General features: G+C 42.4%; 1 protein-coding gene across 2 annotated transcripts in view; it reads right to left on the bottom strand.

Moving 5' to 3' along the window:
* The window catches only part of SMG1 (SMG1 nonsense mediated mRNA decay associated PI3K related kinase), a 116,152-nt gene extending 92,556 nt beyond the window's left edge, over positions 1-23,596 (bottom strand). For both annotated transcript variants that reach the window (XM_074965387.1, XM_074965388.1), the window contains exons 1-2: positions 23,395-23,596; positions 2,976-3,139 (exon numbers count right to left, since the gene is read on the bottom strand). In XM_074965387.1, coding sequence (XP_074821488.1) covers positions 2,976-3,139; positions 23,395-23,483 — 253 coding nt within the window. In that variant the 5' untranslated portion in view covers positions 23,484-23,596. The remainder of the gene's footprint in view (positions 1-2,975; positions 3,140-23,394) is intronic.
* Positions 23,597-23,898: the final 302 nt, after the last annotated feature.

The raw sequence follows: 23,898 nt of genomic DNA, 5'->3' as shown, positions 1-23,898 counted from the left end.
AGAATATATGTCATCAAGGCTTTTTTGCCACAAGTAAAGCAACACTCCACTCTGGAGTTTCCTTGTTTGGTGAAGGCAGTTTTAAGAGAAATAACAGATGCAAAACCTGCAGATGTATCTCCACTGGATTTATCGCTCATTACAACAATCTGTAAACCACTAACCCTCTTTTGTCCTATGACTCTAGAGATGTTAACAGCTCACTTCACCTTGAATGGTCTCTTGCACCACAGGTTACTCCTTATCTGTCCCCCTCTTTTATTTAGCTGTGACACTGCATACCTTCCCCAGATCTGAATAAGAGCTGTGTATAAGCTTGAAAGTTGGTCTCTTTCACCACTAAAAGGTGATCTAATAAGAGATATTACCTTGTCTGTCTAATATCCTGGGACCAACATGGCTACAACAACACTTCTTTTAATTGTTATGTTTATAATACATTTTATGGTTAAGGGACAGTATACCACAATAAAATTCAAGACTAAAAGCATGTAATTTAATTGAAGGTGACAGGTAACATCTGACTTCATACCAAACCAAAGCCACATTTAAATATCCACCTTGTCATACAGATAAGGAGGAACGGGATATGACCGGGGGGGGGGGGGGGGGGGGGGGGGGGAAGAGACGGAAGGACAGAGTGTGGCACATGGACCTGCTGGGGTGTCATATAGACTGGGGTTCAGAAGGGCTGGGGGGGGGGGGGAAGAGACTGGAGCACCGGCACAGGAGCTAGTGGGGTGATAGTATTGAGGCAGGGCTGAATGAGAGTGGGGGTGCAGGGACACATGGGGGACAGGAGAAGAGTGGTGGCTGAGTGAAGGCGCCGGGACACAGATGACGGGGACAGATGTGCCTGACTGAACGGGAGAGGCTAGGGGCTGGCCAGGGTCTGCATGAGGGAGGCTCACTGACTCCCTTACACCCCCCCCCACCCCCAAAAAGCGTTCCATATGTCTCCCATCCACACCCAACAACCCTCCAAGTTCACAACTAGGGTTCTTCCCAGCAATTATTTCCCTCTCCCTCAGCTCCTCTGTTACCCTGACTCCCCCAAGCCTTTGCACTGCTTCTGAGGGGTGCAGGAAATATGTTCCTACACTGTAGTTTAAATGAATTTTTACTCAACGTTCTGTGTTAATATGCCTAGTAAGGAATCTATTTGTCAAAAAATATTTCCTGAATCTTGTGTGTCATCTGTATTGTTACAGACATATTTGCTGACAGGTATTTTGAAATAAATTACCAAAATAATTGGTGCTCACATGATTATATTGTGTTATTCTGACAAATAAAATATGCAGAATTTTACAATATTGTCCATATAATTTTTAATATTTTGGTGCAAAATTCCACCAGGAGTAATTAAATATGTTAATATTACAGTGTTCTTCATTTTAGAAGAAACATGCAGACAACATTGTGTGCAATGGTGGAAATTTAGTACACAGGGGAATAGCTTGCTGCTGTGAAAGGTTGTGGAATGAACTTCCAGTACCCTCACAATCAAATGTAATGTTACCTGCCTACAACAGGGAAGAAAAGAGGAAATGTACTCTTCCCCTCCTTGCCAAACACCACCTCCTAGAGTGTTGCTCAAGAGTGGTGTAACCTCTCAAGTCTTGTTACAGGATTGAAACATTCCACCAATGGCAGTCCAATGATCACTACTGAGTCAAAATTGTGAATGAATAGAAACAATCCATTTGTGACAATTATCTGTCTACAGGCTATTAGCTTGACTATTTCTTGGACAAAACATAACTTATTCTGATCAGGTTAAATATACATGTACTAGTTCACACACAAGCAGCCACAAGTACCTGGACCTCTATAGGCAGACTCAGTGGAGAGAAGTCTGTAATGTAGACATACCCAAAAACACCACTAGTGCAAAGACCAGAGCAAAAAACAAAGCTAGACAGAAATATGGATTTATCATCATAAAATGCGAGTTCCTTTAGTGGATAAGATAAGAATGTGGAGGTATGTATCCTTTAAGTCTACTAGAACGAAATACTTCCCAAGCCTTATGACCAAAATCAGTGTGTTTGGTCATTTCCACAGTATAGACTTTCACAAAGAAAACTGCAAAACTATGATTTTTCAGAACTTGCGGGGGGGGGGAGAGAATCATGGACTCTTCTAACTCAGACCCTTTCCTACTAGGGAATTTTTAGTGCACACAGCAGAGTCCACACATGCTAGTTACTGCACAACACTGGTGGGTTTTAGAATTCAAATTACTCTAGTGCACGTTGCTGTGCTGCGTAGACCAGCTGTTAGAATCTAGAGAACCTTCCCAATCAGAAAACAGCTATAAAGTTGAAGACAAATGTCACTTTTTTATATAGATATAGGAACATACTTCATACTTTCTCCAAGCACCATGAAGTGTTTTATCTACCAACTTCATAATACTGTGGGATAGATAGATATCACACCAATTTTATAATAAAGGTAAGCTGAGGCAGAAAGTTAAACAATCTGCTCAAGATTACAGCGAGCGGAAAAGTACAGACTAGATCCCAGAAGTAAATTCCAAATCCACTGCTAGGATCACTAGAAAAATAGTGATTCCCATAAGAGATTAGACCTATGGTCCATCTATTTCAGTAACCTACTGCCAACAGCAACCAGTACCAGGTATTTCAGAGGAAGGAGCCAGAAAGCCATAGCAGACAATTATGGAATAACAGAACCACAGCAAAGTTTCTTTCTAATCAGTCAATTAATATCTGTTTTTTTATTTTATATAATGCAACTCTGGATTTTCTCATTATCCATATCAAACGTCTAATATTTTTTGAATCTTGCTATGTTTTAGACTCAGTTATATCTTGTGGCAATCAATTTCACAGATTAATTACGCTTTGTGTAAAGACAATCCCTTTTATCAATTTTAAGTTTTCTGCCTTTCAGGGTTTTTTTGGATATCCCCTGGTGCTTTACACATGAAACAGAAATCCATATACCTTTTTCTTCATTCTGTATGTCAGTGTGGACTCTGATATCATCGTGTCTTTGTCGAGACACCACAGCTGAATTTGAGGGTTGTAATCCATAGGAGGCAGAGCTGCCCCGGTCTCTGGATGCAGGGTATTTTAAACTGTCTTGATCAGCTGATGCACTGTCAGATCTACAAAAAGAAAATTATTTTTACGTAAGAGTACACTAAAAGAGGGATTCACATTTATGAACACAGCTCACATTCAAAAACAATCCAATAATCTTCTTAGAAAGAAAAATAAGGCTACACTGTATACCCTAGCTACTTTTAGAAGAAGCAAGCACCTTAAACTTGTGCCTTGAATCAGAACTGAGTAAGCACAGTAACAGAACACAAAGGTAATGTGTTCTAGCGGGTCAATGCCCTGCTGTAAGAACTACGGTCAAGTTCTCAGACTTGGATGGACTGCATGGAATGTCAGATCTTGATCAATTTGGCAAGAAAGAAGAGATGGACAAAAAGAGAAAAGCAGACTGAGCTCTCTGTCACACACACACATACCCACCCCAGCGAGGAACAAACACCATGTAGTTAACTGTGGAGGAACTAAGAACTGCTCCAAGGTAATTCCTCCCTGTAAGCAGACATATTGTTTGTGATGAGCTGCATAATACTGAGATGAGATTTAAAGGGAAAGTGACTGTGGAAGAATTAAACCTGCAAAGTAAGAACTGTTACCCTTTTCAAGGGTCAGGAAATTACAAATGACTTTTCAGGCAATTCCTTTGCAGAATGAAGTTTAATTGTGATGTCCCAGAATTGGAGATTTTAAAAAACCAAATCATAAGACTATCACACTAATACGTCTCAAAATAATTATATAATAAGAATTTTTACCAAATATTTTCAGTACCTCTCAAGTATAATGCAAAAGTATAGCAGCAAGTTTAACGTTAGGAAGTTATTTAGCATACACAGGATAACTACAAAACAAGAAACTGGGAAAAGACTATAAAGGTGCATTACTTTCATTAAGTGTGTTGGATATACTTTATGTCATGCTAAATAACTTTGGGGGGAGTGACAAACTGAAACATCATTCATTTTCTCCCCATATATGTCAAGTGAATTTGACTTTGAATGGTGTAACTTGATTTAATATTCTGAAGTTATTGGTTTTCCATATCCAAGTCCAGTATCTTAAGTTAATTAAGACCAGACTCTTAAATGCTTCCTTATAAGTAGCATTGGAGGTTTTAGGTTAAATCCAGTAAAACTATATCCAACAAAAATGATTTTTATACAACACACTGAATGATACCTGAGTTCACATTGCTGAAAATTATTCACAGAGGGGGCTGTTCAGCAAGCCACAAAGATCTCCCATACTCATTATGAGCTTTGTTTATATTTAATAAATCAAGAAAAAAAATGATAGTCTAATTTTTCTACTCTTAAATATAAACCCCCCAAAAAATCAGAAGAGAAAATACGACAAATCCTCAATGGTCTTCCAATAAAAACGAAACAGGTCACTGTGGTAAGAGCCAAGAGGCAAATTCAAAACAGTGGAATTAAATACACTTTGCAGGCAAAAAGGTTACCAAACCAAGAAATAGTAAGAGATTTATTTCTTCAACCATTTCTTAAAGATGCCCTCAAAGATCAGCTTCCCAATCTACAAAACAACAACAGTCCTGAGGGTTAGTGCTTGTCAAGCACTTTGCAGGTGAAAAACCACTAAAAATATTATTGGGGTGTCATAAATATAAAGGGAAGGGTAAACCCCTTTGAAATCCCTCCTGGCCAGGGGAAAGCTCCTCTCACCTGTAAAGGGTTAAGAAGCTAAAAGTAACCTTGCTGGCACCTGACCAAAATGACCAATGAGGAGACAAGATACTTTCAAAAGCTGGGAGGAGGGAGAGAAACAAAGGGTCTGTGTGTCTGTCTACATTCTGTCTTTGCCGGGGATAGACCAGGAATGGAGTCTTAGAACTTTTAGTAAGTAATCTAGCTAGGTATGTGTTAGATTATGATTTCTTTAAATGGCTGAGAAAAGAACTGTGCTGAATAGAATAACTATTTCTGTCTGTGTATCTTTTTTGTAACTTAAGGTTTTGCCTAGAGGGGTTCTCTATGTTTTGAATCTAATTACCCTGTAAGGTATCTACCATCCTGATTTTACAGGAGGGATTTCTTTATTTCTATTTACTTCTATTTTTATTAAAAGTCTTCTTGTAAGAAAACTGAATGCTTTTTCATTATTCTCAGATCCAAGGGTTTGGGTCTGTGGTCACCTATGCAATTGGTGAGGCTTTTTAATCCAACATTTCCCAGGAAAGGGGGGGTGCAAGTGTTGGGAGGATTGTTCATTGTTCTTAGGATCCAAGGGTCTGGGTCTGTAGTCACCTAGGCAAATTGGTGAGGCTTTTTACCAAACCTTGTCCAGGAAGTGGGGTGCAAGGTTTTGGGAAGTATTTTGGGGGGAAAGACGCGTCCAAACAGCTCTTCCCCAGTAACCAGTATTAGTTTGGTGGTGGTAGCGGCCAATCCAAGGACAAAGGGTGGAATATTTTGTACCTTGGGGAAGTTTTGACCTAAGCTGGTAAAGATAAGCTTAGGAGGTTTTTCATGCAGGTCCCCACATCTGTACTCTAGAGTTCAGAGTGGGGGAGGAACCTTGACATGGGGATTTAAAAAAACAAAACAAAACACAAACATCTGTTTTCCTGAATTCCCCAATGCCCACCCCAAATTACAATTTTGTCCCCAGTCTACAGACTCAAGTAGTTAAGAGTCCCAATTAATACTTTCCTATTGCAACAGACAGATGTCCCTTAGGCCCAAATCCTGATCCAACAGGGAAAGCCTGAATAAAAGACTTTGCTCATGAGAACTAACTGTGGGCTGTGAACATGCCCACACAACTGAACTACAGTCACTACTACAGCATATGGTATTAAGTAGCAAATGAAGCCCATTTTATGACACATGTATCTGTATCATACTCCAACTCCACTTACATGGCCCTTGCACATTTTCTCCCTCCAGGGTAAACTGCAGAAATTTCTAGTTCACGCTCAGGGAGATGGAGAATGTCCCATATAGCGTGTCTGCTGTCTCAGCCACCCAATGCAACAGAGCAGCAGATTTTCAATTGCTTTGAGCTTAAACACCCAAAAGTTTCATAACAGTTGGCTCCTCTGATAACCATGGCCTTCCAGTACAGTACACTGTACTATCTCGTACTGTCAAAATGGGTCAAATTTGGGGTAGCATGGACGCAATCAGACAGTATTGGCCTCTGGAAGCTATCCCAGAGTGCTCCATTGCGACCGCTCTGAACAGCACTCTCAACTCAGATGCACTGGCCAGGTAGACAGGAAAAGGCCCGCGAACCTTTGAATTTCATTCCTGTTTGACCAGCGAGGCAAGCAGCAGGTGAGTGCAGAGCTCATCAGCAGAGGTGACCATGATGGAGTCCCAGAATCGCAAAAGAGCTCCAGCATGGACCGAACAGGAGGTACGGGATCTGATCGCTGTATGGGGAGAGGAATCCGTGCTATCAGAACTCTGTTCCAGTTTTCGAAATGCCAAAACATTTGTCAAAATCTCCCAGGCCATGACGGACAGAGGCCATAACAGGGACCCGATGCAGTGCCGCCTGAAACTTAAGGAGCTGAGGCAAGCCTACCAGAAAACCAGAGAGGCGAACCGCTGCTCTGGGTCAGAGCCCCAAACATGCCACTTCTATGATGAGCTGCATGCCATTCTAGGGGATTCAGCCACCACTACCCTAACCATGTTGTTTGACTCCTTCAATGGAGATGGAGGCAACATGGAAGCAGGTTTTGGGGATGAGGAAGATGAAGATGATGAGGTTGTAGACAGCTCACAGCAAGCAAGCGGAGAAACCGGTTATCCCAACAGTCAGGAACTGTTTCTCACCCTGGACCTGGAACCAGTACCCCCCGAACTCACCCAAGGCTGCCTCCCGGACCTGGCAGGCGGAGAAGGGACCTCTGGTGAGTGTACCTTCTTAAATAGTATACATGGTTTAAAAGCAAGCGTGTTTAATGATTAATTTGCCCTGGCATTCGCGGCCAGTACAGCTACTGGAAAAGTCTGTTAATGTGTCTGAGGATGGAGCGGAAATCCTCCAGGGACATCTCCATAAAGCTCTCCGGGATGTACTCCCAAAGCCTTATCAAAAGGTTTCTGGGGAGGGCAGCCTTATTCCGTCCACCATGGTAGGACACTTTAGCACACCAGGCCAGTAGCACGTAGTCAGGAATCATTGCAGAACAAAGCATTATAGCGTATGTTTGCTGGCATTCAAACAACATCCGTTCTTTATCTCTCTGTGTTATCCTCAGGAGAGTGATATCATTCATGGTCACCTGGTTGAAATAGGGTGCTTTTCTTAAGGGGACATTCAGAGGTGCCTGTTCCTGCTGGGCTGTTTGCCTGCGGCTGAACAGAAACGTTCCCCGCTGTTAGCCATGGGGAGGGGCTAGCCATGTGGTGGGGGAAGGCAAAATGCAACCTTGTAACGAAAGCACATATGCTATGTATGTAATGTTAACAGCAAGGTTTACCATGAAAGAGTGTACCCATTGCTCTAGAAAAGGTGTCTTTAAATACCACTGTCCCTTTTTTTCCTCCACCATCTGCATGTATTTCAAGGATCACAGGATCTTCTCCTTCCCAGACACTAGCGAAGATTAGAAGGTGAAAAAAAACCACACTTGCAATGAAATGTTCTCTGACCTCATGCTGACCTCCCACGCTGACAGAGCACAGACGAATGCGTGGAGGCAGACAATGTCAGAGTGCAGGAAAGCACAAAATGACCAGGAGGAGAGGTGGCGGGCTGAAGAGAGGGCTGAAGCTGATAGGTGGCAGCAGTGTGATGAGAGGAGGCAGGATTCAATGACGAGGCTGATGACGGATCAAACTAATGTTCCAGCATATGGTTGAGCTGCAGGAAAGGCAGCAGGACCACAGACCGCCGCTACAGCCCCTGTGCAACCAACCGCCCTCCTCCCCGAGTTCCATAGCCTCCTCACCCAGATGCCCAAGAACGTGGTGGGGGGGCCCCTTCGGCCACCCAGCCACTCCACCCCAGAGGATTGCCTAAGCAACAGAAGGCTGGCATTCAATAAGTTTTAAAGTGCTGTGTGGCCTTGTCCTTCCCTCCTCCACCACCCCTTCCGAGCTACCTTGGCAGTTATCCCCCTATTTGTGTGATGAATTAACAAAGAACGCATGAATGTGAAGCAACAATGACTTTATTGCCTCCGCAAGTGGTGATCGAAGGGAGCAGGGAAGGGTGGTTAGCTTACAGGGAAGTAGAGTGAACCAAGGGGGAGGGCGATTCATCAAGGAGAAACAAACAGAACTTTCACACCGTAGCCTGGCCAGTCATGAAACTGGTTTTCAAAGCTTCTCTGATGTGTACCGCGCCCTCCTGTGCTCTTCTAACTGCCCTGGTGTCTGGCTGCGTGTAACCAGCGGCCAGGCAATTTGCCTCAACCTCCCACCCCGCCATAAACGTCTCCCCCTTACTCTCACAGATATTGTGGAGCGCACAGCAAGCAGTAATAACAGTGGGAATATTGGTTCCTCTGAGGTCTAACCTAGTCAGTAAACTGCACCAGCGCGCTTTTAAAAGTCCAAATACACATTCTACCACTATTCTGCACTTGCTCAGCCTGTAGTTGAACAGCTCCTGACTACTGTCCAGGCTGCCCGTGTACGGCTTCATGAGCCATGGCATTAAGGGGTAGGCTGGGTTCCCAAGAATAACTATAGGCATTTCAACATCCCCAACAGTTATTTTCTGGTCTGGGAAGAAAGCCCCTTCCTGCAGCTTTTGAAACAGACCAGAGTTCCTGAAGATGCGAGCGTCATGTACCTTTCCTGGCCATCCCACGCTGATGTTGGTGAAACGTCCCTTGTGATCCACCAGTGCTTGCAGCACCATTGAAAAGTACCCCTTGCGGTTTATGTACTCGCCGGCCTGTACTCCGGTGCCAAGACAGGGATATGGGTTCCGTCTACGGCCCCATCACAGTTAGGGAATCCCATTGCAGCAAAGCCATCCATTATGACCTGCACATTTCCCAGGCACACTACCCTTGATATCAGCAGATCTTTGATTGCGTTGGCTACTTGCATCACAGCAGCCCCCACAGTAGATTTGCCTACTCCAAACTGATTCCCGACTGACCAGTGGCTGTCTGGCGCTGCAAGCTTCCACAGGGCTATTGCCACTCGCTTCTCAAATGTGAGGGCTGCTCTCATCTTGGTATTCTTGCGCTTCAGGGCAGGGGAAAGCAAGTCACAAAGTTCCATGAAAGTGCCTTTACACATGCAAAAGTTTCGCAGCTGTTGGGAATTGTCCCAGACCGGCAACACTAAGCGGTCCCACCAGCCTGTGCTGGTTTCCTGGGCCCACAATCGGTGTTCCACGGCATGAACCTACCCCATTAGCACCATGATGCTCACATTGCCAGGGCCCGTGCTTTGAGAGAAGTCTGTGTCCATGTCCTCATCACTCTCGTCACTGCGCTGATGTCACCTACTCGCCTGGTTTCGCTTTGCCAGGTTCTGGTGCTGCATATACCGCTGGATAATGCGCGTGGCGCTTAATGTGCTCATAATTGCCAAAGTGATCTGAGCGGGCTCCATGCTTCCCGTGGTATGGCATCGACATGGAAAAAAGGCGCGGAACAATTGTCAGCCATTGCTCTGACAGAGAGAGGGGCGACTGATGACACGGCTTACAGGGAATTAAAATCAACAAAGGGGGTGGCTTTACATCAAGGAGAAACAAGAACAACTGTCACACAGAATGGCCCCCTCAAGGATTGAACTCAAAACCCTGGGTTTAGCAGGCCAATGCTCAACCCACTGAACTATCCCTCCCCCCCGGTATTCCAGGCAGGACTGAATCTCCATTAAACTTTTCAAGGTGCCCCTGACAGACCTCACCGAAACGATTGTCGGTCGTTGATTCCATGGGGGGGGGGGGGAGCAAATGAGTACAAAACAAATCTGGCGTATTTCTTGTTTTGATCCACTCCATCTATCTTTTACATCTTTGGCTGGCAGCAGACGGCGCAGTAGGACTGCTAGTCATCCTCATCTCCTGGCTGCTCGGCAGAAGGCGGTGCAATAGGACTGCCGGCAGGACTAAAGAGAATGACCTGGTCGAGTCACTCCTATTTTAGTCCCTGTGCCCATGTCTGCCCAGACGCTCCTGACCAACCTTACCAGGGAGGCCAAGAGCACCTCGGACATGATGACGATGGTTATCAGGCCTATTGCACCGCCTGCTGCCAAAAGGCAATGAGCTGCTGCTCTGTAGCAATGCAAAAAAGCCAGCACCCAGGAGACGTACGGTGACAGTGAGCTGAGTGGGCTCCATGCTTGCCATGGTATGGCGTCTGCACAGGTAATTCAGGAAAAAAGGTGCGAAACGATTGTCTGCCGTTGCTTTCATGCTTGACGACATGTACCCAGAACCACCTGCGACAATGTTTTTGCCCCATTTGGCATTGGGATCTCAACCCAGAATTCCAATGGACGGCAGAGACTGCAGGAACTGTGGGATAGCTAGCCTCGGCACTGTGGAAGCACTCCGCCAAGTTAATGCACTTAATGTACTGAGAGCATTTTGTGTGGGGACACAGACAATTGACTATATAAAACCGATTTCTAAAAAACCGACTTCTATAAATTCGACCTAATTTCGTAGTGTAGACATACCCTAAGTTGAGTAAAGCATTAACTGACTTCGCACTTTTAAACTCTGGGGGGTTCTGTACATCAGTTGACCTGAGAATTGCACATGTTCTTGACTAACCTCACTTCCTGAAATGTTGCCTTCTTTTAAAAAGAGTGTTTTAAAATCTTTTTTATTGTGGTGAAGCCTACATGCTTTACAAGCCTGTAGATGCTTTGAGAAGTATTATGTACTATTGTGGTTCTGTGTTTGGGAGCAGAGTCTTGCAAACTAACAGAAACAAGAGATGCCGGTCAACCTGGCATAACAGCCCATCAACTGCAGAAGGGAGAGTGGCGTTTTGTTTAAATAAAAAAGCTCTTTTGCCACCATGCATCTTTCTCAAGCAAGCATTATTATCTCTTTTAAAAAGTCTGTTCCTCTCGTTTGCAATCAATGTTCTCATTTCAAACAACCATCAATTTCTGATCCTCTCTCAGCAGGCACAAAGGGGCCACTTCAATACAAGTTTTTGATTTCCTGAGAATAGACTTAATGATTCAACTATGACCTGTCATGCTTTGAAGATGGATTCTCACACTGAAGCAAGCTTGGAATAAGAAAATTTATGCAAAAATTTATGCAATTTTCTTAGCAGTCATTTCAGTATTACTTTGTTACTTATTCAAAAATGTGTGTTTAAGTAACAGTCACACAGCCCATATTCTCTTTTTGATTTGATCTTATCAGAGTTCCATGTGTGACATCATAATATGTCACTATGGAAATTCAGCCTCTATATTTCACTGAAGGAACAAAAAGCAAGATGACTGCTGAAATCATGGCTTGTGCGTGCTTATCCAAATGTGTTTGTACAATTACTGGTAAATACTAAGAATAAAACCATAAAAATAAACCCATTTTCAATCATTTAAAGTTTAAAAGCTTCTTCCTATATTAGAGTAGATATATTTTGGAGAGAGTGCTAATCTATTTTATCCACTTTAAAACCATAACACACTTTACATAGATACTTACAAATACAGAACCTTTTCAGTGACTTGCATTTAAAAGTATACTTCCTTGACCTGTCTCCCCATTTCCTCTTTTATGATGCAATACAATTGTGCCATCAAACATCAAGCAAATTAGATATACAAAACTTGTATTCTTGCCTTTCTAAACGCATGCCTGTATTTTAAGATGGCACTTTTCTTGTTCATAAAGTAATATTTATATTTTGACTAGATTGTGCCAGGCAGATAAGTTTGAGTAATGAACATAACTCTGTTAATGCCGTCTCATAAAGTCTTGTGGAATGCCGATTTTACATCGGTCACATATTTTGACATGACCTCATAAGAGAACACACACAATGTGGTGACCAAGCCATTATGCAGTGGTGCCAGTAGACCAGCTCAGTCACAAATACATGATGAGATATTGAATAAAAATTGTGCAGTTGGAATGAGATGTGAGAAACCAAATGAAGGTGGATAACCATAACGACACTATAAGGTGTTAGATGCACTTCCACAGGGCAGTGCCAATTAGATTTTGTTTCTATATGATAAACTCATGATTAGAGAGCAGACAAAGAACACAGAATAGTATGGATAGAAGATGCACTATCAGGTAACAGAAGAGAAGCAAATCAGCATAGCTGCCTACTGAGCAATTTCCTTGCCCATACAGTGATTGTTTTTGTGTTGCACTTCGAAACTGGGAAGCTCACATTCACAAAGCAACATTCTGAATTCTCTTTCCCCACCTATCCAAAAAAAAAAAAGAGCAGTCCAGTTTATTAAAACACTCAAATAGTCACTGCATGTTCGCAAAAGTTACTGTACTCATGTTCTAAAAAATGAATAAGGAGACAAGCAGAAATCTCTTTGGAAAAGGAGTACACTTAATAGTCAGTCAAAAGTAGAGTCATTATGATTGAGGAAATACATCATCCCGTGAAGGTCAGTGACCTTACAAATAGATTGGTTTCTTCCCTCCTAGATGAATATATTGATTATAGTTCCAAGTCAGTAAAAATAACCTATCATAGCAGCTGGGTGGAGATAACACTTTTAGGATGCCAGAAGGGTTTACGATTTCTATGGCCTTGTCTACAAAGAAGCAATGCACTGGCATGGCCACTTCAGATTAACTATTCTGCTATTATTTAGCCATCCCAGAATAACTGTCCTCTGTGGAAATTACTCTGGAATAAAAGTGATTTTATAGCAGATTAGTTATTCTGGAATAGCCTTGCTGGTCAAGTGTTCCATGCAGACAACCCCCAGTACCTACGTGCCCAAGGTAGCAGGGTGGATTGATTTAAATCTCCAACTGGAAGGCCTCAATTTAAATCATCAATTTTAAGCAACTTTTCCATTTGTACTTCAGTTATTTTTTAAAGAAAGGTGCATTCTGACTGGTTGATATAACCATTAAAATGTTGATTTACAACTAAATAGAGCCATTACACTAGATTTGGTACATCTTTTTGCACTATAATAAGGCTGCGTGTCTGTCACAGAGGTCATGGATTCCGTGACTTTCCATGACCTCCGCAGTAAAGCAGCGGCCGGTGTGGCTAGCTCAGGGGTTGCCTAAGAATGCCCAGCAGCAGCAGTTTGGTTATGCAAGTGGACTCAGGGCCAGGTCAGGGGGTTGGGGTGCGGGGCCAGACCTCATGGCGGGGGCAGCGCACAGAGCTCCCCTGGCCTTCCCTTCCCCTAGGAGCTGCAGGGACATGCCAGCCACTTCCAGGGAGCTGCAGGGATCCGGGTACGGAGCCTGCCAGACCTTCCAACCCCCCGCCACCCAGAACCATTGGGGTGCTAGGCCACTTGCAGCCGCCGCCCGGCCCACCCCAGCTGCGCCCCCTGACCTCCACCAGGAGCCCCGGCCCCCCACGTGCGCCCGCCCTGCAGCACCTGCCCTACCCCAGCCCACATCCCCCCCGACACACACCTGCGGTGCCCAGCCCAAGTTTTAGTTAGGGGTATACAGTACAATGAATTTTTGTTTACGGCACGTGACCTGTGCATGACTTTTAATAAAAATACCCTTGACTAAAATGTAGCCTTAAACTATAGCATTTATTTATTTAAACAACTATTAAAGGTTTAACGTTTTCAGATTCTTATTAACTGTACATTTTTAGTATGTACTAGTATTTAGTATTAGAAGATGATGAATATATTGCTTATTTACAAGATAATTAATTTTCTATTCATGATTTGTGTCCGGATGCATTAGAAAGGTGACTAGAATTTAATTAAACACACAAAACAGCATATAAACTGTTTTAAACAAAACAAGCCCTTAATAGAGTACATGACCTATTTTGCCATATTTATAAAGCTTGATACTAAAAGTTAATTTTTTCCCCCGATTTTTTTTTTTTTTATACAGAAGAGTAGCCTTTAACATACAGTTCGTCACAGAGGCTCATGGATTCAGCCTACTTATTTAAGAGATTATAATAAATTTAGGCCTAAAACAGATTTGGTACTAAATTCAAGGTTAATTTTAAACATATTTACTTTTTAAAAATAAAATAAAATAAAAAATATTTGTTTTTAGTTTTTGGTTTGTTGTTTTTTTTTTTAAAAAAAAAGTCAGATTTGTACCCACCTTGCAAGGTAGGCATTTTTTCCAGAGGAAGTTAATTATTAAAATATTCACTCTTAGCAGAGATTTTATAACCTGCAACAGCACAGGTGAATGACTAACTGAACATCTAGCCTGTTTATTGGTCTGAATTAGCCAAGAGACTCTCAATACTTAGTATTCTTCACACACCCTCTGGCATACAGCCATTCAAATTCAATCCTCTATAACTACCCACCCACAATGGTGCCAGCACCAGGATTATGTGATCCTGGTCAGTTTCACACTGTGCCAACAAAAATGACAAAATCACTACTGTGCTAGAGCACAGGGAGGTCCACCAAAGTCCTTGGGGTCAACAAGACACCAATGAAGGGTAGAAAGGAGTACGGATAACAAATGAGGTGACAATAGTAACTGACCTTTCTGATAGCTACATGTTGACAAATCAAGATGGAAATCTGAAGGAGCAGAGGAGTTATACATCCATCAGGTAGAGTGTATTTTGCCTTGAGGTAATATATGAATTTGAAAATATGCTGTCCAAAATTGAAGTTGAGGTACATTTCTAGAATGAAAAATAAATCCCTATGGGTCACAGAACTGCTCTCCTTTCCCCAAAATACGTAGAAACAAATTGGCATCGAAATCCAGTTTTAAAAAAAAGGGGGTGGGGGTGGCAGGCTTTGATCTGCGTTTCCTGCCCTGTTTGCCAAGGCTGTTTTTCAAAAGCAAGCTCCCACTTCCTGAAACCAAAGTCCAAGCACCTGAAAAATGGGAGAAAACTTCCACTGCTATTCCACCAACCCCCACATTTTAAGGAAAATGGGAAGGAAAGATTATCCCTTTCTCCCCCAATTTTTATTTCACAGAATTCAAAAGATAAACCTAGGCAACAGAGAAAAAGGCATTTTTAGTCAGAATGTTTAAAACGGTGTTTGTTGATGCCCATTTAAAAACAATTAGAAATGTTGTGGTTAAAGAATCCTCCTAATGACAAGACGACAATGTCTATTTCTGTATTTGTAGTGTCTAGCACAATAAGATCCCAGAAATGACTTGGGCCTCTAGCTGTAGTAGCAGAGATGATCATAGAACATTCTGAAGAAAGGATATCTTTATTAGAAGATTCAACTCCACTGACCATTCAGTCAAGACATGGGAGATCACAATCTATTTGCTCCGAGACCTGGGAGAGGTCTTCCAGCAAAACTAGAAAAAAACCCAAGCTTGATATTTCAGTTATTTACCAAGTTATTAAAAAGGAACAAAAAACAACATCTTCTCCCCCCCACACACATCATCTTACAGGCCACTTTTATATAGAATTAATAATGTATAATACTTAAAAATCCATTGCAGGTCATTTTAAAGACTAGTAAGATTGACGAGGAAAATTATTCACAACAGTTTTCATGAATGCTTAGATAACAGCACTAATGTGGCCAACAAGGATAAAATATTACATATCAATCAATTTCTGTAAAGCAATTCAGTGGACAACTGAACTGACTGATTTCAAGATTAGAAAAGCATGGCATTTGGGACAAACTACTGAAGCTGATTCAAAACAACGACGACAGAAATAGAATACTTGTTTAAAAAAAAACAACAACAAAACACTTCAAGGAGGCCAGCAGCGAAGTGTGGCGTCTGAGTAACTATAGGTAAATATTCATCATATGAAGGATCTCTCTTACCGTAATTTTACTAATGTGATCACTGCTACCTCAATTCTTTCTACCTTCGTTTTACACATCAAGCCTTATTGCTCTTTCTTGTCATAAAATTAAAACGTAATCCCCAATACAACAGTAAAACTGCTTGAATTAGAAAAAAGTATCTCTTCATTCTGAGTGGAATAGGAATCCGATACACTACAATATTTAAAAAAGGGTTTCTGTGCTAGGAAAAGCATTCTACTAGGATTTTGCAGTATCTCTGTTGGGAACACGAACCACAACTATCAGTTGTTACCTCAGTAAGTTATCTTTTCAGTGCAAGCTGGCACCGAAAAGGCAATAGAGCATGTACACAGTAAATGGACTTGTGCAGGTAACTCTCTGTATACTACACTACATGCTTACGTTATCTCTATACAAGTTTGAATCCTTGACATAATTAGCTTAAAAGCTCTGTATATTAGAACAGAAAATCTTGAAATCCATGTGCCACACTTGAAAAGAAACTGAAAAAGCCACACAAGAACTTGTAACTTGCAGAAAAACTAACAATGTTTATGGATTGCATAAAAGAAACTGCTCCATGAACATTACATGAAACCAACAGAATATCAAATAGGAGATCCTGATCAAATTAATTATAATATGCTTTGATTCTTTGCTACATACAACACTGAAACATTCAGAATATTCTGTGACTTCCAGTCTATCAAGGTTGATGACTTCTTATCTGCTCTCAGTCCTCACCTCCCTTTTTATCCACTGATATGGTGGCTGATTCTCTCCATGGTTCATTCCCCTCCACACCTTGACTCTTTTGCAAGACCCATCCTGTCCATCTGCAGCCTTGGCTCAGTCACAACATCCACTTCCTTCTGCTCCCACACAGCAGAGCATCTCTGGCAAAAAGCCTGTAATCAAGCTATCTTCCTAAACAACTCCACTTCTCCAACTTAACTGAATGTCATGTCCTCCATCCCAGCCACCTTTTCAACATTTTTGACTCAGTACTCAAACCCTCCCTGCCTCCTGCCTCCATTTCTCTCTGCACTCAGGATGAACTTGTACAAGAAAAAGTTGACAACATAGGCAAAATGTGACAACTTTCCCTTTCCCTTGGCTTCCTTCCTTTCCCAATCCCCTCCTATAGCTCTCTCCTGTCTGAGACATAGAAGTTTCTTGTCTGACCTTCTCTAATCCCTCCACTTGCCTCAGTGACCCCATCCCATGCCATCTCCTGATTTCCTCTCATACCCTCATTTCCTCTTCTCCTCAACCTGTCACTCTCCTCTCGCTCTTCCCCTCACAATACAAATAAACATGCTTTAATTCAGTGGTTCTCAACCCTGGGGGTACACAGAGGTTTTCTGGGGGTACACCAACGCTTCTAGATATTTGTCTGGTTTTACAACAGGCTACATAAAAAGCACTAGTGAAGTCAGTACAAACTAAAATTTCATACAGACAAGGACTTATTTATACTGCTCTGTATACTATACACTGAAATGTAAGTACAATCCTTATATTCCAGTTGATTTATTTTATAATTATATGGTAAAAATGAGAAAGCAAGCAATTTGTCAGTAATAATATGGTGTGATATTTTTGTATTTTTATGTTTGATTTTTTAAGCAAGTAGTTTTTAAGTGAGATGAAACTGGGGAGCATGCAAGGAAAATCAGACTCCTGAAAGGGGTACAGTAGTCTGGAAGGTTAAGAGTGACTGCTTTAAGAAAGACTAGAACCACCTTGACCCCACTTGCCTCTCCAACACCTTCTTCCATCTATCTGTAAGTTCATTGAACACAGACAGCCCCCCAACCTGAAGCAAATACTCACCAGCAACCACACACCACACACCACTAACCCAGGAACCTATCCTTGCAACAAAGCCCAGTGCCAACTCCGTCCACACATTTATTCAAGTGACACCATCATAGGACCTAATCACATTAGCCACGCCATCAGGGGCTCGTTCACCTGCACATCTACCAATGTGATATATGCCTTCACGCACCAGCAATGCCCCTCTGCCCTGTACATTGGCCAAACTGGACAGTCTCTACGCAAAAAGAATAAATGGACACAAATCTGACATCAGGAATCATAACATTCAAAAACTGGTAGGAGAACACTTCAACCTCTCTGGCCACTCAGTAAAAGATTTAAGGGTGGCAATTTTGCAACAGAAAAGCTTCAAAAACAGACTCCAAGGAGAAACTGCTGAGCTTGAATTAATATGCAAACTAGATACCATTAACTTGGCTTTGAATAGAGACTGGGAGTGGCTGGGTCATTACACACATTGAATCTATTTCCATAAATTAAGTATCCTCACACCTTCTTGTCAACTGTCTAAATGGGCCATCTTGATTATCACTACAAAAGTTTTTTTCTCCTGCTGATAATATCTCATCTTAACTAATTAGCCTCTCAGTTTGTATGGTAACTTCCAATTTATCTGTATGTGTTGTATGTATATATATTACTATATGTTCCATTCTATGCATCCAATGAAGTGGGCTGTAGTCCACGAAAGCTTATGCTCTAATAAATTTGTTAGTCTCTAAGGTGCCACAAGTATTCCTGTTCTTTTTGCAGATACAGACTAACACGGCTGCTACTCTGAAACCTGTCATTGAACACACTGGTTACAATAGCTTTCTTTTCTCCAATTCCATCCTTGACCCTCTCTAATTTGGCTTCTGTCACTTGCACTCCACTGAAATCCCTCACCCCAAAATCTCTAATGACCTCTTCCTAATCAAAGTTTAGAACCAGTATTCCATCCTCATCCTTCTTGACCTGTCAGCCACCTTCAACATAGTCAACCATGCTTTTCTTTGAAACCTTGCCCTCCCTTGCCTTTCATGCTTCTGTCCTCTCCTGGTTCTATTCCTACCTCTGTAACTGGTACTTCAGCATGTCTTTTGGTAGATCCTCCACATCACCTGTCCAACTTTCTGTGGGGGTTCCACAGGGCTCTGTACTTGGCCCCCCTTCTCTTCTCTCTCTACACTTTATCTCTGGGGAATATCATCCACAAAGAAACTGAACAACCATCTCTATGCTCATAGATCTACCACTTCTCACCAGATATGTCCCCTTCTGACATGTCCTTGTGGTTGTCTGTCAGCTCAAGCTGAATACAGCTAAAGTAAGAGCTGTTAATCTTTTCCACCAAACCCTCCCCATTACCCGCTTTCTCAATCACAGTGGATGATACCACCTTCCTGCCTGTCATTCAGGCCCGTAACCTGCATGTCATTATCATCTTGGATCTCTCTCTCTCTAGGTCCTCACATCAAGTCTATGCATAAATCTTGTCGATTCTTTCTGTATAACATCTAAGATACAGCCTTGTCTATCAATTCACACAGCTAAAACTCTTATGGGGGTCTCATCTCAATCATGTCTACACTGGGGGTTAGGCCAACTTAACTACAGCACTCAAGGGTGTGGATTTTCTGATCCACAATTTTCTAATGTAGCTCAGGCCTAAAATTTAGGCTATAAGCACTTTGAGGGCAGGGACCATGTTTTTGTTCTGTATTTGTACAGCACCTACCACACGTGTATCCTAATTCATGACCAGGGGTTCTAGGTGCCACGGTAATACAAATGAACAATAATAATTCAAAACACTAACTTACATTGCATGAGAAGGATAACTTCCATTTTCAAGAATTAAATTCCAGGATTGAACTTGTATCTATCAGAGTAGTTTTGGAACTTTTACCAGTCAGAGCTTTTGTTTCTTACTTTTCCATATACATCCTCAGCTACTGGTTTGTTTGTGTCTTTTTCTGTTCATAAAGAGAAGTTCAGTTATTCCAGAAGTAACTCCTGATTACAGGAGCAGGCGATTTAAAATCCATCTATCCTTTCTCTCCATAGCCTGAAAAGGTGAACGTTAAAACCATGGTTCTAGTCTTTACCATTATGCTGCATCAGTAGACATCAGTTTGCTTTATGCTACTGTGTTGCACAAACCCTGCTTTCCTGTCAGTGTGAAGTACTGTGTGTTGCACAGTTAAATCAGCTCAATGCTAAAGATTAATAGCAGACAAACTAGCAGGAGCTACACAGTGATATGAATTTTTAATTTTTTTTCTTACTTCCAAAAGCCAAAGGAAGTGGAAACTTGAAAGTTCAGAAAGGTAGCAATGGAGGGTATAAATCTGATCAAGTCTCCTGATCAAAGTTCTGCCACATATACTCAGATCTTGTCCATACACAGTAAGCTATATCCATTTAGAAACAGATATAGTTAAACCGGTACAACCTCCTAGCATGGATGCAGTTATTCAGGAATAAAGGAGCTTATAGTATATCATATAGCTTATTCCTGGTCAATATACAGTGTTACAAAAACTTTGTGTAGACCAGCCCACACATATCTGACAGGTACTGCCGCATTCACATGGGCATGAAATTCAAATTCTGCTTCACCAACTAGACTTTATTAGAGATGGATCTGAGCTACAAAAATCAGAACCACATTTTTCACACCTCAAAGGTCAGGAAGTTTTGATTCTGATGATATAGTTCAGATTTCATCTCATTTATCACATTTACAGATAATTAAACTTCAAAACACAATATCCTAATTAGAGGGATACAGTCAACTTCAAAAATAGTATTTCCATTTGAAAGTTCTGTGTCATGAAAGATTAGTGAAAAAAGTTCTATTTTCTTTTTTCTTGCATTGGAAATTTGATAGAATTTTTGCAATTTTGGTCCCTGCATACAACCTTCCTCTGTCCCTGCAAGAAGCTATTTACCATTAACCAGCAGCAACAGAGCTAGAACCGAACTGGTAAGTAAACAGCAGACAGGTGTATACACAGAAGAAGAAAAAGAAAAAAAGTGTGAGCATATTTTGTGTTATAATTGCTATCCAAAAGTTCATTCTAAACATAAAACAAGGAAGCAAAAAAATTCACAGCTACTTTTAAATTAAAAAAAATATATCAGAACATACTATTTAAGGGAGTTCTATCAGATTTTTTTAAAATTCGTTGACAATATACCTTTGCAAAGATTTTTTTCATGTTCAAGGCTCAACTAAACAACCATATATTCATTCATATGGTCAAAGTGATCTTTGTATTATGGTAACATTTTTAGACTTCATATATATGTAGAATTAGCTCTCAACTCTCATGATGCACATTTTTATACTCTTTTGGGTGCCTAGTAGATAAACTAAGGGGTAAAGCTAATTGCTGCAGGTTTAGGTTGCTCCCGAGGACAGCTACAGATCTCACTTATTCCTTTACAAATGCTCCAATTTCATGATCCTCCGGATGCAGAGGACCAGGCCCCATTCACATTAGGAAACTAACTTGTCAGTGACAATGGTTCATCTCCTCTCAGTCTCACTTTCTGTAATACTGCTGAATAGTTTTGTTCTTACAGTGCCAACAGTTATACCATTTTCACCTCCTCCAGTTCAATGGTTTTCAGTAAGTCAATTTCTTAGCATAGAGAGGGCTTCAGCATCTATAAAGCACATTTTCTATGCTGAAAATAAGATGGGTCTTGTGGCAAATGAATATGTCCTATCAGGAAGCCGTTATCACAGCTGTCACCATATCAGCAGGGACACAAACTGTACATCTATTGCTTTCCCTTAGGGGGAAAACTCTGGGTCAAGAGCTTAAAAGTTTTTGACTTCAAGTATGGAGTCCAGGACTTCAAGTATGGAGTCCATTATTCCCTAAATGATTGCCTGCAGAGTAAGGGAGGTACCAGACTGTAGGCCATCAGAAGTCCTCCACAGTTACTGAAGAAATAGGATGCCACAACAGGACATCAATATGATGGTTTGCAAATTTCTAACTTTTAAACTTACAATTTACTACACCTCAACAACTAAAGAGAGCAGAATTTAGTGAGGTCTGACCATGTGATCATTTAAATGTTGCATGCTTTTTGCATACTTAACATCCCTAACATGTGGAGAGCTGACTACTTAGTCAAAATGAACTTTTGATTCTTTCACATATATGAAACTAACATTCCACCCATACAATAGCAGGATCCACTTCCACATCCATTCAATCTCCCCATTCCAATGACAATCTATCAATTTAATAAACTACATGATACTGACAGCAAACTTCAGAACCGTAGTCCCTTTCTCTGCCAACTTAAGTTTTAGTAACATTCAAACAAAGCCAAAAAAGTTTGACATAGAAACAATTAAGTCAAAGGACTTAGATACTGTACTTCAGGCCAAATTACAAAGTTTTACAAAAACAACTTTAAAAATTAATATAGTAAACTAAAGCAGTTTAGCAACTATATGGGTGACAGGACATGCTGGAAATAGTTCAGATGCAAAATACACTTTTCACTTATTGAAATGTAATAACTGCAACACATCCCAAACAAAAATCTCATTAGTTTACTTACAACTCTGAACTACTTTTCCCTGATTAAAGAACAAAATTTATACATATGTTTTGTGTGGTATTTTTTTAGCCCTTGAAAAACCGCCAGTATGTTTGCAGCCTCCATTCTCCTTCAAGTAATTTCCAATTAAAAAACACAAAAAGAGAACAAAAATGCACTTACTGAAGGTTCCCGTAAATTCTGTTTCAATACAAGCAACTCAAAACGTCTATTTACCACTAAAGGAAAGTGTCTCCTACTATAAAATACGTCACTGAGCAACAAAGTTGCTACTTACAATACTGTGTGGGGTGCCAGCAACAGTTGAACTGAAATGTCTTAAAATCATCATAAACCATAAATCACTTAGGACAAAACCCTGAAAGGCGAAGGAGAGCCTGGGCTAAATCAAGATAAACCCAACTAGGATCCTAGGACGTTACGTGTTGTGTGATATAGAAACATTTTGTCTCTCTAACCACCAACAGATAAGGGATTGCTTATATAGCAGGAAATACCCTCCACTGTCCACACCTCCTACCCCAGCTCTTTCCAGTACCCAGCAAAGTCTGGATCCTTTATATCAGAGGCGTCCTGGCGTTTCGTTCCCCATTTGACTAGGCCACATTAGAGAGGCAGTGCCCGTTCACCCCACACACACCCCAATCCTGAGTGTGTAGGCCCCAATAGTCAGGGACTGGGTCACTCGCACCTCCTCTCCCCCGCCCCCACCAACTCCCTCTAGGCCCCAAGAGTCAAGGAATGGGTCACTCCCCCCGCACCCCCCCTCTAGGCCCCAATAGTCAGGGGGTGGGTCACTCCCCTCTCCCCATTTCCCTCTAGGCCCCAGCACTCAGGAAGCTGGGCCTGCCTACGTAGAAAGCCGGGGGTTTCTCCTCTCCCCCACACCTTCCCTCCTCCCAATCTCCACAGGCCCCAGCACAGCGGGAACAGGCCAGGCCCCCTCCCCGCGTGTCCCCGGAGGCCGCCTAGGCCGCGCCTCCCCCTGCCCGAGCCCAACCCACCTGGGTTGCCAGTCATTCCAGCTCCGCGGGTGATAGTGCTGCCTGGTGCCGATGCCGCTCAGCCGAGACCCCGGGGCTCTGCGGCTCATTACCTTGCCCGAGAGGGCATGGCCGGCCGGGCAGCGGCGCGGGGCAGGGGCGGCGGCGGCGGCGGCTCCTCACTCGCTCCCCTCAAGCTGCTGCTGTCTCACAGGCAAGGAGGAGACGACGGCGGCGGTGGCGACTCCGCCTGCTGCTGCTGCCTGGCCGAACGGCATGCTGGGATCGCGGGCCATGGGGCCGCCCCGCTCGCCCGCCCTCCGCGGGGCACCCTGGGACAGCGGCCATCGAGCGGGGTCACTCCCGCGGGGTCACGCAGAAAACCCCCCTGGACTGGGCCGGGGCGGCCCCCCCGACCCGCCGTATCCTCACAACGGGCTTCCCTAACCTTTCCCTCACGCCGAGAGGGCACACCGAGCCGGGGGGAGTCTCCGCAGCGGGGGACTCAGCCCTCATCCTCCTGGC

This window comes from Natator depressus, chromosome 10 (genome assembly GCF_965152275.1).
Source record: "Natator depressus isolate rNatDep1 chromosome 10, rNatDep2.hap1, whole genome shotgun sequence".
In the NCBI taxonomy this organism is placed as follows: domain Eukaryota; kingdom Metazoa; phylum Chordata; order Testudines; family Cheloniidae; genus Natator; species Natator depressus.
This window is presented reverse-complemented; position numbering and strand designations above follow the sequence as displayed.